The sequence below is a fragment of the Phacochoerus africanus genome, chromosome X (assembly GCF_016906955.1).
Source record: "Phacochoerus africanus isolate WHEZ1 chromosome X, ROS_Pafr_v1, whole genome shotgun sequence".
Taxonomy (NCBI): Eukaryota; Metazoa; Chordata; class Mammalia; order Artiodactyla; family Suidae; genus Phacochoerus; species Phacochoerus africanus.
The window spans coordinates 28,422,469-28,434,638 of NC_062560.1; the positions used below are offsets into that span (position 1 = coordinate 28,422,469).

Consider the following 12,170-nt stretch of genomic DNA (forward strand, 5'->3'; position numbering starts at 1 on the left):
TGTGCAAACAACGGGTTTTGTGTTGAACACCTACTTCCTTCCAGTATGTTTGGAATTTTGCCACAAGCCAGGTAAAGGGCACCCATGTGATCAATCCTCCATAGTAACCCTAAACTCTGAGCCTCAAAGGGCTTCCCTGGGCAGAAATATCACACATGTGTTGCTGAATTTTTATTGTTGAGGAAGAGTTTGCTTGAAACCCCTCCTGGGAAGGAGAGAGCAAAAGGAACCCTGCACATGGATTCCTCCAGACTCTGTCTGTGTCTTTTCCCTTTATAGTCTGGTTTCATATCCTGACCACATCTCTATAATAACTCTTAGCCTGGAACATAGCTATAGGCTGAGGCCCATGAGACCTTCTAGCAAATCCCTGAGTGGGGTGGTGATCCTGGGATCCCCCCCCAACAAAGTCACTAATGGAAATCTCAGATATTTTCCTATCACATTATAGATGTAATTATTTTGACATGTCAATTACATTAATCACTGCCTTAAAATTAAGGTAGATATTAGACCTTTCACCAGTTTTTTTTAATGTGTTGATAAAGAGGCATGTATACTACTTTTCAAAATATTTTAAGAATTTAACATTTTAATACTGTATTTTGATATCGTTAATTTTCTTTGTAATCCTATTTATTTGCTGCATTATTCTAATAGATTGATTCCTGAGAAGATGCCCATAGGATTTCCCAGACTGCCAAGGGGATTTGCACTGAAGAAAGTTCAAGGCTCCATGTGATGGGTTATTAGCCTGGACTAGATGTATTAATCATTTATGGGCAATTTGTTACCTATAAGTGAATAAACATTGAGTGCCCTAAATTTTATCCGGGGACAAGGAAGAACTAGTTCTACTGACTGCATTTAAAGGGGCAGCAGGAGCCAACGATAAAGTCATTTTATATTTCAAACCATGCTCGTTCAATGTGACAGTTCTGTATATAATGTATCTAAAAAGTGAGATATAATTGGGGGTTTATAATGATGTTGATTTTTCTGGAACTATAGTGCCTTCTTATAGAATATAAGTTTCTTGCTTAACTCTGTACAGAAAAATCCCAAACTAAGACTGAAAAATCTCCTTTACTTTCAGGTGCTTCTATAGGCACAGATTTACACTTGACTTTGCACAAAGACGGTCTTCCACACAGCAGATGTGAGTGGCAATGTAGAGCCAAATCAACCTATGAAGTCACTGTTGTTGACATCATATTAAATATGATTTTTAATATTTTTGAAGCCTCACTTATACCCTGAAGAGCCTTTTCACAATCAAGTTAGTGGGTAACACCTTACCATTATAACTTGATGCTGTAAATTTGATTTTGGCAGGTTCAGTGGAAAGAGTGGCTAACCTTATGAAAATAGCCTATTAGTGTAGCCCCCTGCTCTTTCCTTAAAGATGTACAGAGATGTGTTACCTGTTGGCAAATATTTTCCTTCACATTGAAACAGTATGGAACAGAGGATTTTCCTAATTGTCCATAACTAAAGTTTTTCTTTCACCGAATACAAAAATACCAGGCATGTAAAAATAATAAGAAAGTTTATTTTACACTATTTTACACTCTTCTGCTCACAGCTCCTGTACTTGGGTGGCCCGCATGCCTTCATAACTTTGCACAGAGCATTTCCAGCATCATGTCATCCATGCTGACAGTGCCAATGATGGGCCTGAAGAACAGTTCAGCAAGGACATTGGCATTGACGAATCTCAGCAGGAAAAGGGCACTGTTCAGCTCAGCAAATCTGGCCTGGTACCCCCTGTGTGTCATCCTGATGTGTTCGCTAAGGATCTGCTGAGTTCCCCACTGAAGTCCCTGGATGTACTTCACGCACTGAAGCCCTGGCAGGTCTGGAGGAGGAAAAGAAAAAAAAAAAAACTTTGTTAGACACAGCTCATTCAGAGCCCTTGGCTAGCTTTTAAAATATACCCATTTCTGTTCCCTCTTCCTCAATTAAAAAAGCACTCAAGTTTCCTGGTAAAAGTTCTTTCTACAGCAAGAATAAAGCACCAAGCCAGTTCTAAGGTTTCAGAAGCAATGCTTCCAAGAAGGAAACATCGTGTAATTATTCTTATTTAATATTCATTATGTTTGTATTCTCACATTTAAAAACTGCTGACCCTGAGCCAACAAATGCACGCTTAATTCAGTATGACATTAGAATGTAGTTTAATCAATAGTTGCTCCGGTTCACTGTCTGTGCACATCTCAAGAAATTAAAATTATTTTAAGAAGTGTGCACTTTATCTTTCACCTGTGGGAAACAGGCCTTAGGATAATGGCAAGAGGTATTGCCAGGTGACAACTATGTTAGCATCCTCCCTTGAATTTCCCACCATTGTACTAATTACAGCCCATGCTGGTAAACTTCATGGCACCAGCTAAGCCCACTGTACCATGATTTCTGTATTAGAGAAGGTATTTTTTATATATATAATGATTTTTATTTTTTTCCATTATAGCTGGTTTACAGTGTTCTTTCAATTTTTTACATGTATGACAGATGAGTGGAATACCACTCGGCCATAAAAAAGAACAAAATAATGCCATCTGCAGCAACATGGATGGAACAAAGACTCTCATCCTGAGTGAAGTAAGTCAGAAAGAGAAACACAAATACCATATGATATCACATATCTGGAATCTAATATACAGCACAAAGGATCTTTTCCACAGAAAAGAAAATCAGGGAAGGTTTTTTAAAAAGTGACTTCAGGAGTTTGCATCATGGCTCAGCAGTAATGAACCCAACTAGTACACATGAGGACATAGGTTCCATCCCTGGCCCCACTCAGTGGGTTAAGGATTAGGCGTTGCCCTGAGCTATGGTGTAGGTCGAAGACGCAGCTTGGATGCAGCATTGCTGTGGCTGTGGTGTAGACCAGCAGCTGTAGCTCTGATTCGACCCCTAGCCTGGGAACTTTGATATGCCATGAGTGCGGCCCCAAAATGACCAAAAAAAAAAAAGTGATTTTAATGAGCATTCCAAAAGGCTCTTTAAAAAGTAAACAGTCTCTGAAAGCATTGTCCTACATCCATTAAAGGGTTAAAAAGTAAGCATGAAAACATCATCTATTGCAACATGGTACAAAAGTAACTTTTCAAATAAAGAATGCATGACCTTCTTGCAGTACAGTGTGATACCCAAGTAAAATGGAATGAAGTACAATGCAGGAAAGATTAAATGCCTCTAAGTTTTATGCAAGAGGTGGTAAAGAGAGGCTGCTTTTAAAAGTCTTTTGATCCTCCATGATAATCATAGTATGGTAAAATTCTCTAACTTGTATTTAAGTAATTACCAATTTACCATTGTTTAAATGATGCCCATGATTGTAATCATTTTCCTTTCTTTTTTCTACAAAATCCAACAGAAAAGTATTTTAAAAGCACCATGCTGATCATCACAGAATAACAGAGCTAACCAGTGTTCTTTAAACAAGTCATGGCAATAGGTGAGTCATTTCTATTATAGGCAAATAGCAAATCTGATCAGTGAGAATAAAATATCTCTAATCCATATTCCAATTCTGATTACCCAAGTCCACACATTAACATCTCTTACTACCTACAGCTCATTATCCATACTCGATATGCAATTTTATTGTACTGGGATTTCATTCATGAGGGTAAGAAGAGGCTTGCGTGAAACTACCAGAAATTGAAAGACTCCACCAGGTCTAGATTCACGGCTTATTAAAATTTCACCTTGTGAACTCCACTTTTCTCTGCTTTCATACCACACACTCCTCCTTCTCCATCATCCACTGAAAGTGCCCCCCCCCAAAAGATTTGCCTTCAAAGTAAATTCAGGAAAGAGAAAAGACAGATGGACTCCATAGGAGGGGGGACAGAAATGTTTAAAGATCAGGGGGTACAAAATGATAAACAGCAAAGAAAGCCACACAGTTAGCAGGCATTACTTTTTCCCCAAAGCAGGTATATCCGAGATTAAACTCACCTGAGAAAGGATTTGGAAAAGCAGAGCAAGAATAAGGGATGCAAAGCAGGGCGGAGGAAAAGAGGGAAACTAGTGGAATGTAAATTTCTGAAAGCTGAGCCACTGTCTTACCTTTTTTATTCCAACAGAACAAAGCTCATGGTAGATGTCTAATAACAAGGCTGAAGGAGCGAGAAGACAGCATTTTCCAAATGATCTTAAGAAACACCTGAGGCACTTATCATGCATGCCGATGTGCAGACCCTGGACCAGAGCTACTGAATCAGAACTTCTAGGAAGCAAGTTTGGAAAACAATGATGTAAGCAAAAAGCGACCTATAATGATCACTGGGATGAGCTGAGGTCTCTAATTCCTGAAGCATGAGTTCTGGATGAATTATTATCCCATTAGATATTGCTCTCTACACCTTCAAAAAGGCTAGGCAGGAGGCAAGTACATACCCCAAGACTCTCGGTGTTAGGAAAAAAGGATGTGGAGGGAGCATGATAAAAACTATCCCAACTCAAGCCGCCTGGAAACTTCCTGCCCGTTTGTGAGCCTTTTGGAAGGCTGCGGGTGGAAGATGACTCTAGTAGTAGGATATACTCAAGACAAGGTGCTGGGTTGTCCAGGGAGATGTTCTACAGTGATCTGGTTGTACTGTGTGAGGCAGAGGGGCCAGCAGCCAACAGACAACCTGAAAGTGTGGTGCAGCCCACATCCCCTTGGGCCCAGGAGACCCGTGCTTATTTTGGAGCAGGGTCACTTGGGACTGGACTACCTCACCTGCCCATGGGATGAAGGATGAAGGGCAGAGGGGATTGGTTAGGAGGTCTCTAGGGTAACTTCAAGCTCTGAAATACAGTGCTCTTGCTTGCATCCCTCACAAGTCTTCTTCCTACCCCTCTGCTAGCCTGATACAGAAACTTGAGTGATGATAGTCCAGGTGCCGAGGACCATTACAATGACCATTCAGAGGCAGAGGCGGGAACCACCAAGTCCTGCCTCCTGACTGACAATGTCCCTAGGGCATGGTCTCTCTATGGGTCCTTAGCACGTTTCCTTTCTTGCCAGCCTTCACAGACTTCCTCCAACAAAAAAGTTTCTAGCAAATTTCAGAACTGAGTTTCAGAAAGAGATATGGCAGAATTTGCAGCGAAGGAACTTTGTTTTGAAGCTCTGCTATTGGATTTAAAAGATGAGAACAGAAGGAATAGCCATGTCCCTTGAAAGCAGACTTCTCTGTCTTAACAGTAAGGTGTAGAGAGATTAAGTACAAACCTCAACAAATAACGCCCCCCCCCCCCCAGCCTGCTGGCAGCTCCGCACCCACGAGAATGACTTCCCAAGCTGCACAACTCTGCTGAGTTAGTCTCGACTCCTGACGTGTGCCCCACCACTTCCCTAACTCGTGCCTGCTCCACAGGGAGGTACTACCCAATGCATTTAGGAGCAGAGAAAAACCGGAGCCCAAGGCCGGCGCCCTTACCCGGATTAAAGAGCACGGTCCCCTTGAGGTAGGCATACTCCTTGGTACTGATGTCTAGGCTCCAGCACTTGGCAAGGAAGCCCTTGATGGCTTGGACCTCGGCGACCGATGGCAGATGCTCGGCCTCCGACGGCAGTACCAAGTGTGGCTGCACTGGGGGCTGGGGCGAAGGCGGCTCATCTCCCTCTGTTTCCTGCCGCCTGGTGGTGAGGATCATCTGTAGCAGGCTGGGCTCCAAGGTCTCCACCGTCTCAAAGTTCAAGCGGTCCTGGGCCAGCTCTAGCATGAGGAGCGGCGCCCAACAGCTGCGCACAAGCAGCAACTGCTGGTCCAAGGGCAGCACCTGGAAGCAGGGCAAGTACTTGACGAAGCGCAGCGTCTTCAACAGGCCCGCCGAGGCTGCCTCGCAAACCACCTGTGGGCTCTTGAGGGCCACCCGCCGCTGCGCGGCACACGAGGGGTCCCACCAGGGGGCCCCCGGCTGCGCCTCTGGAGCCACGTGCGTTTGCTTTGCGCTCATAGGCATGTTGCAGAGGATGCCACTCTGCCGTGGGTGGTCTTCACCGCAAAAGCAGCAGCGGTATGGGAGCGTCACCGGCCGCCCGCCAGGCAGCTCCTCTCTGGCTCCCAGTCTCTGTGCGCAGTAGGAGCGGTCCCACCATGAGCCCCCCGGCCGCGCCTCCGGAGCTTCCGGAGCCACGTGCGTTTGCTTTGCGCTGGTGAGCAAGCTGTACAGGATGCTCCCCTGCCGTGGGTGCTCCTCACCGCAAAAGCAGCAGCGGTACAGGAGCACTGTGGCCCGCCCACCGGGCAGTTCCTCTCTACCCACCCGGGGCTCGGAGCCACATGAGCAGCCCCAGCATGCTCCCCCGAGCCGTGCCTCGGGGGCCTCCGGAGTTTCCTGCGTTTGCTTTGCGCTCGTGAGCATGTTGTAGAGGATGCTGCCCTGCCTCGGGTGGTCTTCACCGCAAAAGCAGCAACGGTACAGGAGCGCCACTGCCGGTCCACCCGGCTGCCCCTCTCTGCCCACCGGGGGCTCCGAGCCACAGGAGCAGCCCCAGCATGAGCCCCCCAGCCGTGCCTCGGGCGCCTCCCGAGTCGCATGCGTTTGTTTTGCGCTCATGAGCATGTTGTAGAGGATGCTGCCCTGCCACTGATGGTCCTCGCCCGCCATGGCCCGCTGTGCGGGTAGCCCGGCTCTGTCCAGTAGCGGCCGCCTGCGATCTATTTATATTGAGCGCGCACGCACGCGCGTCTGCCGTCTCCGCCTGGGCAAAGGCGCGGAGAGGGGCGCGGCGCTCGGGCGTGTTCGCTTGTGACCTCGGCGGTTCAAAAGGGGCAGATGCTTCTTAAAGGCTGAAAATGGAAGAGGAGCGGAGGCGTGGGAGTTCCTGGAGGAGGGAAGAGTGCAATGAGAGGAAGAAGGCAGAGCGCAGGGAGAAGGTATTTGGGGGCACTGTTCCAACTCTCTTCACTAAACCCTGGCACTAATTTGCTCCCTTTACTGGGAGGATAGTGGCACCGAAAAGAGGAAAAATCTATTTCTATGCTATTTTGCAAACTTTAATTAAGTGATTAAACTTTGTACGACTTTTATTTTGTATGTGGATAGGAAGGTCTCATTTTCAGAGACCTTGAAAAATATAGATTGTGGACCAGCAGTATCAGCATCCTATGGGAACTTGATACAAATGCGCAATCTCAGGCCCCAACCAGACCTTCTGACTCTGAATCTCATTTTAACGAAGTACCCAAAGGATTTGTATGCGTCTTAAATTTTGAAACATCATTGGTCTAAAGATGCTATCATAAGCTTTTTGTTTAATTCAAGCAATATTTATGAGCACTCATTCTGTCGTAGGTGTCGTGTTAGAGAGCTAGAGGCAGCATCCAGCTTATAAAATGGCTAATATTTGGGAATATAATCATAACAAGGGGCTAAAAGGTTGCTACAGTGAGAACTTTGGATTCTTCTAGAGATATTACATTGGGTAGACGTGCAATTAATATTTCTTCTCCCACTCTTCCTAGGCAAATCATGAGAAACAGGTTTCAGAAAGCCTGGATCCTTTAGTCCTCGCTTGCCACCCAGCCCTCTTTCCTTGAGTTCCTTGCAGGCACTAAGATCACTGGGAATTCCCACATCATCACCTGCCCCTTGTGTAACTAGCTGATTGTTTCACCAACCATCTGATCAACCCGAAACCACAACCCCTTTAGTCCTCAAATTCCTCATCTCTCAAATGGGAAGTTTATTTCATTATCTCTTGGCTCCATGACTGAAGTCATGGAACAGGGAAGGGGACTGGTATATACTAGCTGGTATAGAATCCAAGCTATTTCCCTCCCACCCCCCTGGCTTCCTCTTTCTCTCCCTCCCTCTTTCTAAGTTTCTCTGAGACCTGGAATTCTAAGCATAAGTGGAAAAGCTCAGAGACACTTATTTTGGATTCAACCTGAAATTTTATTCTGCCTCGAGAGGTCGTCTTACACAGTGTCTAAATCTCCATGCTGGCACCAGATTGCTTTGATTTTAATTCTGGCCCTGATACTCTATAGCCCCAGGGCCTTGGGCAATGTATTAGTTTCCTATTGCTGTTGTAACAAATTACCACAAATTTAGTTGGCTTAAGGAAACACAAATTTATTATGTTACAGTTCTGGAGGCCAGAAGTTTGAGATCAGTCTCACTGGGGCTAAAGTCAAGGTGACATTCCTTCTGTAGGAGGCCCTACAGGAGAATCTCTTTTCTTGCCTTTTCAGCTGCTAGAAGCTGCTTGCATTCCTTAGCTCTTGGCCACATCACTCCTACCTCTGCTTCCATCTTCTTTTTGTCTCTTATAAGGGTCTTTATAACTATATTGGGCAAACCCAGATAATACAGAATAACCTCTCCATCTCAAAGATGGTAATTAAATCACATTTGGGAAGTCTTTTGCCTGTAGGCTACCATACTCACAGGTACTGCAAATTAGGACATGGCCCTCATCGGAGGCATTATTAACCTTCCACAAGACAGTTACTCAAGCCACCTGTGCCTCAGTTTCCTTTTTTGTAGAACATGGACAATAGTCTCTGTGATGTAATCCTCCTGTGTTGAGTTAATTCATGTAAAAAGTTTGCTTGGTACATGATAAGTGTTAGATGTATCAGCCATTAACCTCGTCCTTTTAAAGATAATGTGGGATAACTTCAGAGTTAGGTAGTACTACCCCAGCAACACCATTATTCCCTCTCTCCTCCAGAAGCCCACCCTCACCCTCCACCCTGAAGCCGTCTCATTTTTTTCGGCATGTCCACATTTCATGGCCCAGATTCAAAACACTGGAAGGGTCACCTGGTCCATAGCAATAGTATCTATTGGAAATGTTATCTCATTTACCTTGTCATCATTTGCCATTTCCAATATTCAAGCTACTGTTTTGGGTATTGTTACTACTGTTGGATGAACCCACCAACCAACCTACCTGAAAAGCACCACCTATCTTAGTCCCCTCTTTAGGTTGCCGGTGCTAGTTGCTTTTTATTCTGTTACTCCATTTTTTTTCCTAATGCTTATCATAATCTGATGTGATTGGTGTATTTAGTTATTTGATGCTTGTTGATTGTCTCCCCCAACTAGTATAAGTCTCCTGAGGGAAAGGAATCATCCACGCTGTATCCTAGTGATTAGAATAACATCTGGCAGAAAGTGTTTGAAAATGCATTTGTTGGCCAACTATATCTTTAGAGAAGGAGAAGACTGTAACTCCTGCCTTCAACTCAGAGGGACTGTGGCTTCACTGAGCCTGGAGGGAAGAGAAGTTAGGAAGCCCTGCTAGACTAGGAGCTTTTTTGAGGTATTTATTTATTTATTTATGCAGGGTGCTACAGGTGCTGTGGTAAAGTTACAAGAGAACTTGAATTAACAGTCAAAAGACATGGCTTCGAGTTTGGGCCCTTCCACTCTAGAGGTATAACATTGAACAAGTCATTTAAGTTCAGCTTTCACACTTGCGAAATAGGGAACAGTTCTATAGACCACAGGTGATCAGCCTCTTCTAAGTGTGTGCTACAGGTGCTGCGGTAAAGTTACAAGAGAACTTGAATTAACAGTCAAAAGACATGGCTTTGAGTTTGGGCCCTTCCACTCTAAAGGTATAACATTGAACAAGTCATTTAAGTTCAGTTTTCACACTTGTGAAATAGGGAACAGTTCTACAGACCACAGGTGATCAGCCTGTTCTAAGTCCTTCAAGGGTTCTTCTTCTTATTTCTCTCTCAGTATAGCTCTTTACAGAAATGTTTGCTGACCTCTTCACTAAGTTGAAAATATAAAGGAACTTAACATTCAAGTTCACAAGAACTTTCCACTCATTCACTGTCTAATGATTTAACACTGAGCGAAGAATTTAACATTATGCTAGCCTTTTCCACTCTGCAACTAGAACAAAATGCTATAAACTATTTTAATACATGTATCCTAGCTATGCACAATTTAAGGGCTTTTCTAAAACTCATCTTATAAGCTATATATATATTTAATCCTAATAACCAATTAGGATTGTGACTTTAATCATCTATACCAATTTTTTTGTGACTTTAATCTTCTATAGCTCACACATACTTGATGCCTTTGACTTTGACTTTCAGGCATTGTCCCAGATTGAAACTTCAGTGCAGTGCTGAGAACCATGAACTTATAATACATTGGTTGTAATTCCTGGTCTTTTCCAAGAGCAGTCTTCTGATTTTCTTACTTGTGCTTTTCTTGAAGTTACCATCTTGTATTCAAAACTCTGAAGGACTTTCTAGGCTCTTCGGATTGACTCTTTCTAAGGAGAGTTTGCCTTTTTGTCCTTCACAAGTATTCATCCTTGGAAATGTCAGGAGAAAACTAACTTCATCTTTCCACTTCCATTTCTTCCCCCTGAACAAATAGCTCCTGAGTAACAAAATTGTCCAAACAAGTGCAGAGGTTTGCATCAAGTTCTGCCAGCCTGCTGGCTGCCATAGGATTGGTAAAGACATAACCTTCTAAGTCAGGCACAGCCTTCTTCGTTTGATTTGTTCCATGTCCTCAGGCCACTGTGACAGCTAGACAAAAAGACACTCATTAACTGCACCTGTTATGTGCTGAGCTTGTCCACAACTGCAATTTGGATATTTACACTGAGTCATTGTTCGGTGACCTTGGTCAATTGGACACCTGCTCTGCAGAATCCATTATCTGTTCCAACTCAGGGTGGGAGTAAAGCTGCTTTTCCTGCCTGAATGCAACCTTCAACTTCAAAGTAATGCAGTTTTCATTAAAGGATGGAGGAGTGAAGTACAGGTGGGGATATAGCCGGGTAAAATTGTAAAACTGACCTTTGCACAGCAAGCTGCTCTTGACCTGGAAAGGCATGAAGATATGAAACCTGACTGTGAATTTTCAGTCCAGGCTTGAAAGAGCTGGAATGCCTCAGAATTTGGTTCCTTCAGTAAACAGGTGACAGAAAGTAACAATAGTGTTTTCCTACTTTTCAATGTAGGTATTGGGTAAACACTATTGTAGAAAAATAGTGCCTGATAAAATCCAAGAAATAGCCTCCCTCCTCTTTCTTTCCAAGACCCAGAATGTTGGAAGCTCTATTTATGGAAGAATTAATAGGCTTTAGCTGCTGATTCATGAAACTCCTACAGAAGATCAAGTTATCATTATTTATTTCCTTCAGATGAGCTACAAAGAAGGTAATCCATTGCCTTAGGGGTCACATAGCTGCTGAGCTGGAATAATGACTCTTATATTCACAGTAATTCTGAAATGTTCTCAAGTCAGCTTTCTAAGTCAGTCAAACAACCAGTCTGCTCAAGGAAAAACGTCCGTCAAATCAATTTATGTTGCTGCATCTACCAATTTTGAATATGTCCCAATACCAGCTGTTGATCAAATTATCTAATTTATTAATTTAGTTGCCCGACAGGTTTAAAAATGATTGCCCAATTGTTTAACAAGCTATTAAAATGGATTTGACCGGTAAGTTTGAAAATCGTTGCTCTGCTGGTCCATATTGCTCTGTCCCCTAATGGTGGTGGTAGTTTTAGTTACAGACTCCCCCTGTACTGGAACTGTGGTAATATCTGTCTCCTAGGAAATTGCTTTCTTTTCTCCTTAACCTCCTCCTCATGACTCACTCCCCACAACCATCACACCTAAAGTCATTTGTACATTCCCTGGCATTTTCAAGGCACTCAGTAAACACCCACTTACTGAAACAGAGTGAAGTTTCTTCCACATCTACACATGCTTTTAACTTCACTACGTTGCCCAGCCTTTTCTCGTTTCCTGTGACTGAGTGGATTTGAACAACCTCGGCAGCCCTGGTGGAAAGACCCTAGGTCCCTTCTGCCAAATACCACTGCAGTTTCTAGCTTGATAATCTTGAAAATGAGAGTAAATATATTATCTGTGTTTACTTCACAAAGTGTGTATGAAATGATTAACAATATCTCATAAATGTGAGTTATTACAGTCAGATTGTAATTTATTCAAGTCAGAAGCATGAAACTTTGTGAAGTGATATATTGCCCAACTAAATCAAATTTGTGCATTTGAAACTCTGTGCATATACATATAAATGCATTTGAGATAAGGAGTCTTACAGTTGATAATAAGTCATTCAAGTTTGGAGGTAAATGCAGCTAACATTAGTAGGGCTGTACAATCTAATTGCTTTCTCTGAGCCCACAGTGCCAAACATAAGAAGAACAAGA

The 12,170-nt window shown here is 43.4% G+C and overlaps 1 protein-coding gene across 1 annotated transcript; it reads right to left on the reverse strand.

Annotated features, from left to right (window-relative positions):
* Positions 1–1,532: 1,532 nt before the first annotated feature.
* On the reverse strand, positions 1,533–6,627 carry NR0B1 (nuclear receptor subfamily 0 group B member 1). Its single transcript, XM_047765392.1, has 2 exons — positions 5,436–6,627; positions 1,533–1,858 (listed from the first exon to the last, which is right to left on the reverse strand). Exons 1-2 carry the CDS (start codon positions 6,607–6,609, stop codon positions 1,614–1,616), a joined length of 1,419 nt encoding a protein of 472 aa, XP_047621348.1. The 5' UTR covers positions 6,610–6,627; the 3' UTR covers positions 1,533–1,613.
* Between the last annotated feature and the right edge of the window lie 5,543 nt (positions 6,628–12,170).

Excerpts from the sequence above, each read along its gene's own strand:
- NR0B1 (XM_047765392.1), bottom strand. The coding sequence starts at position 6,609 with ATGGCGGGCGAGGACCATCAGTGGCAGGGCAGCATCCTCTACAACATG. Across the intron at positions 1,859-5,435 it reads GACCGTGCTCTTTAATCCGG|ACCTGCCAGGGCTTCAGTGC; the intron begins GTAAGGGCGCCG and ends TTCCTCCTCCAG.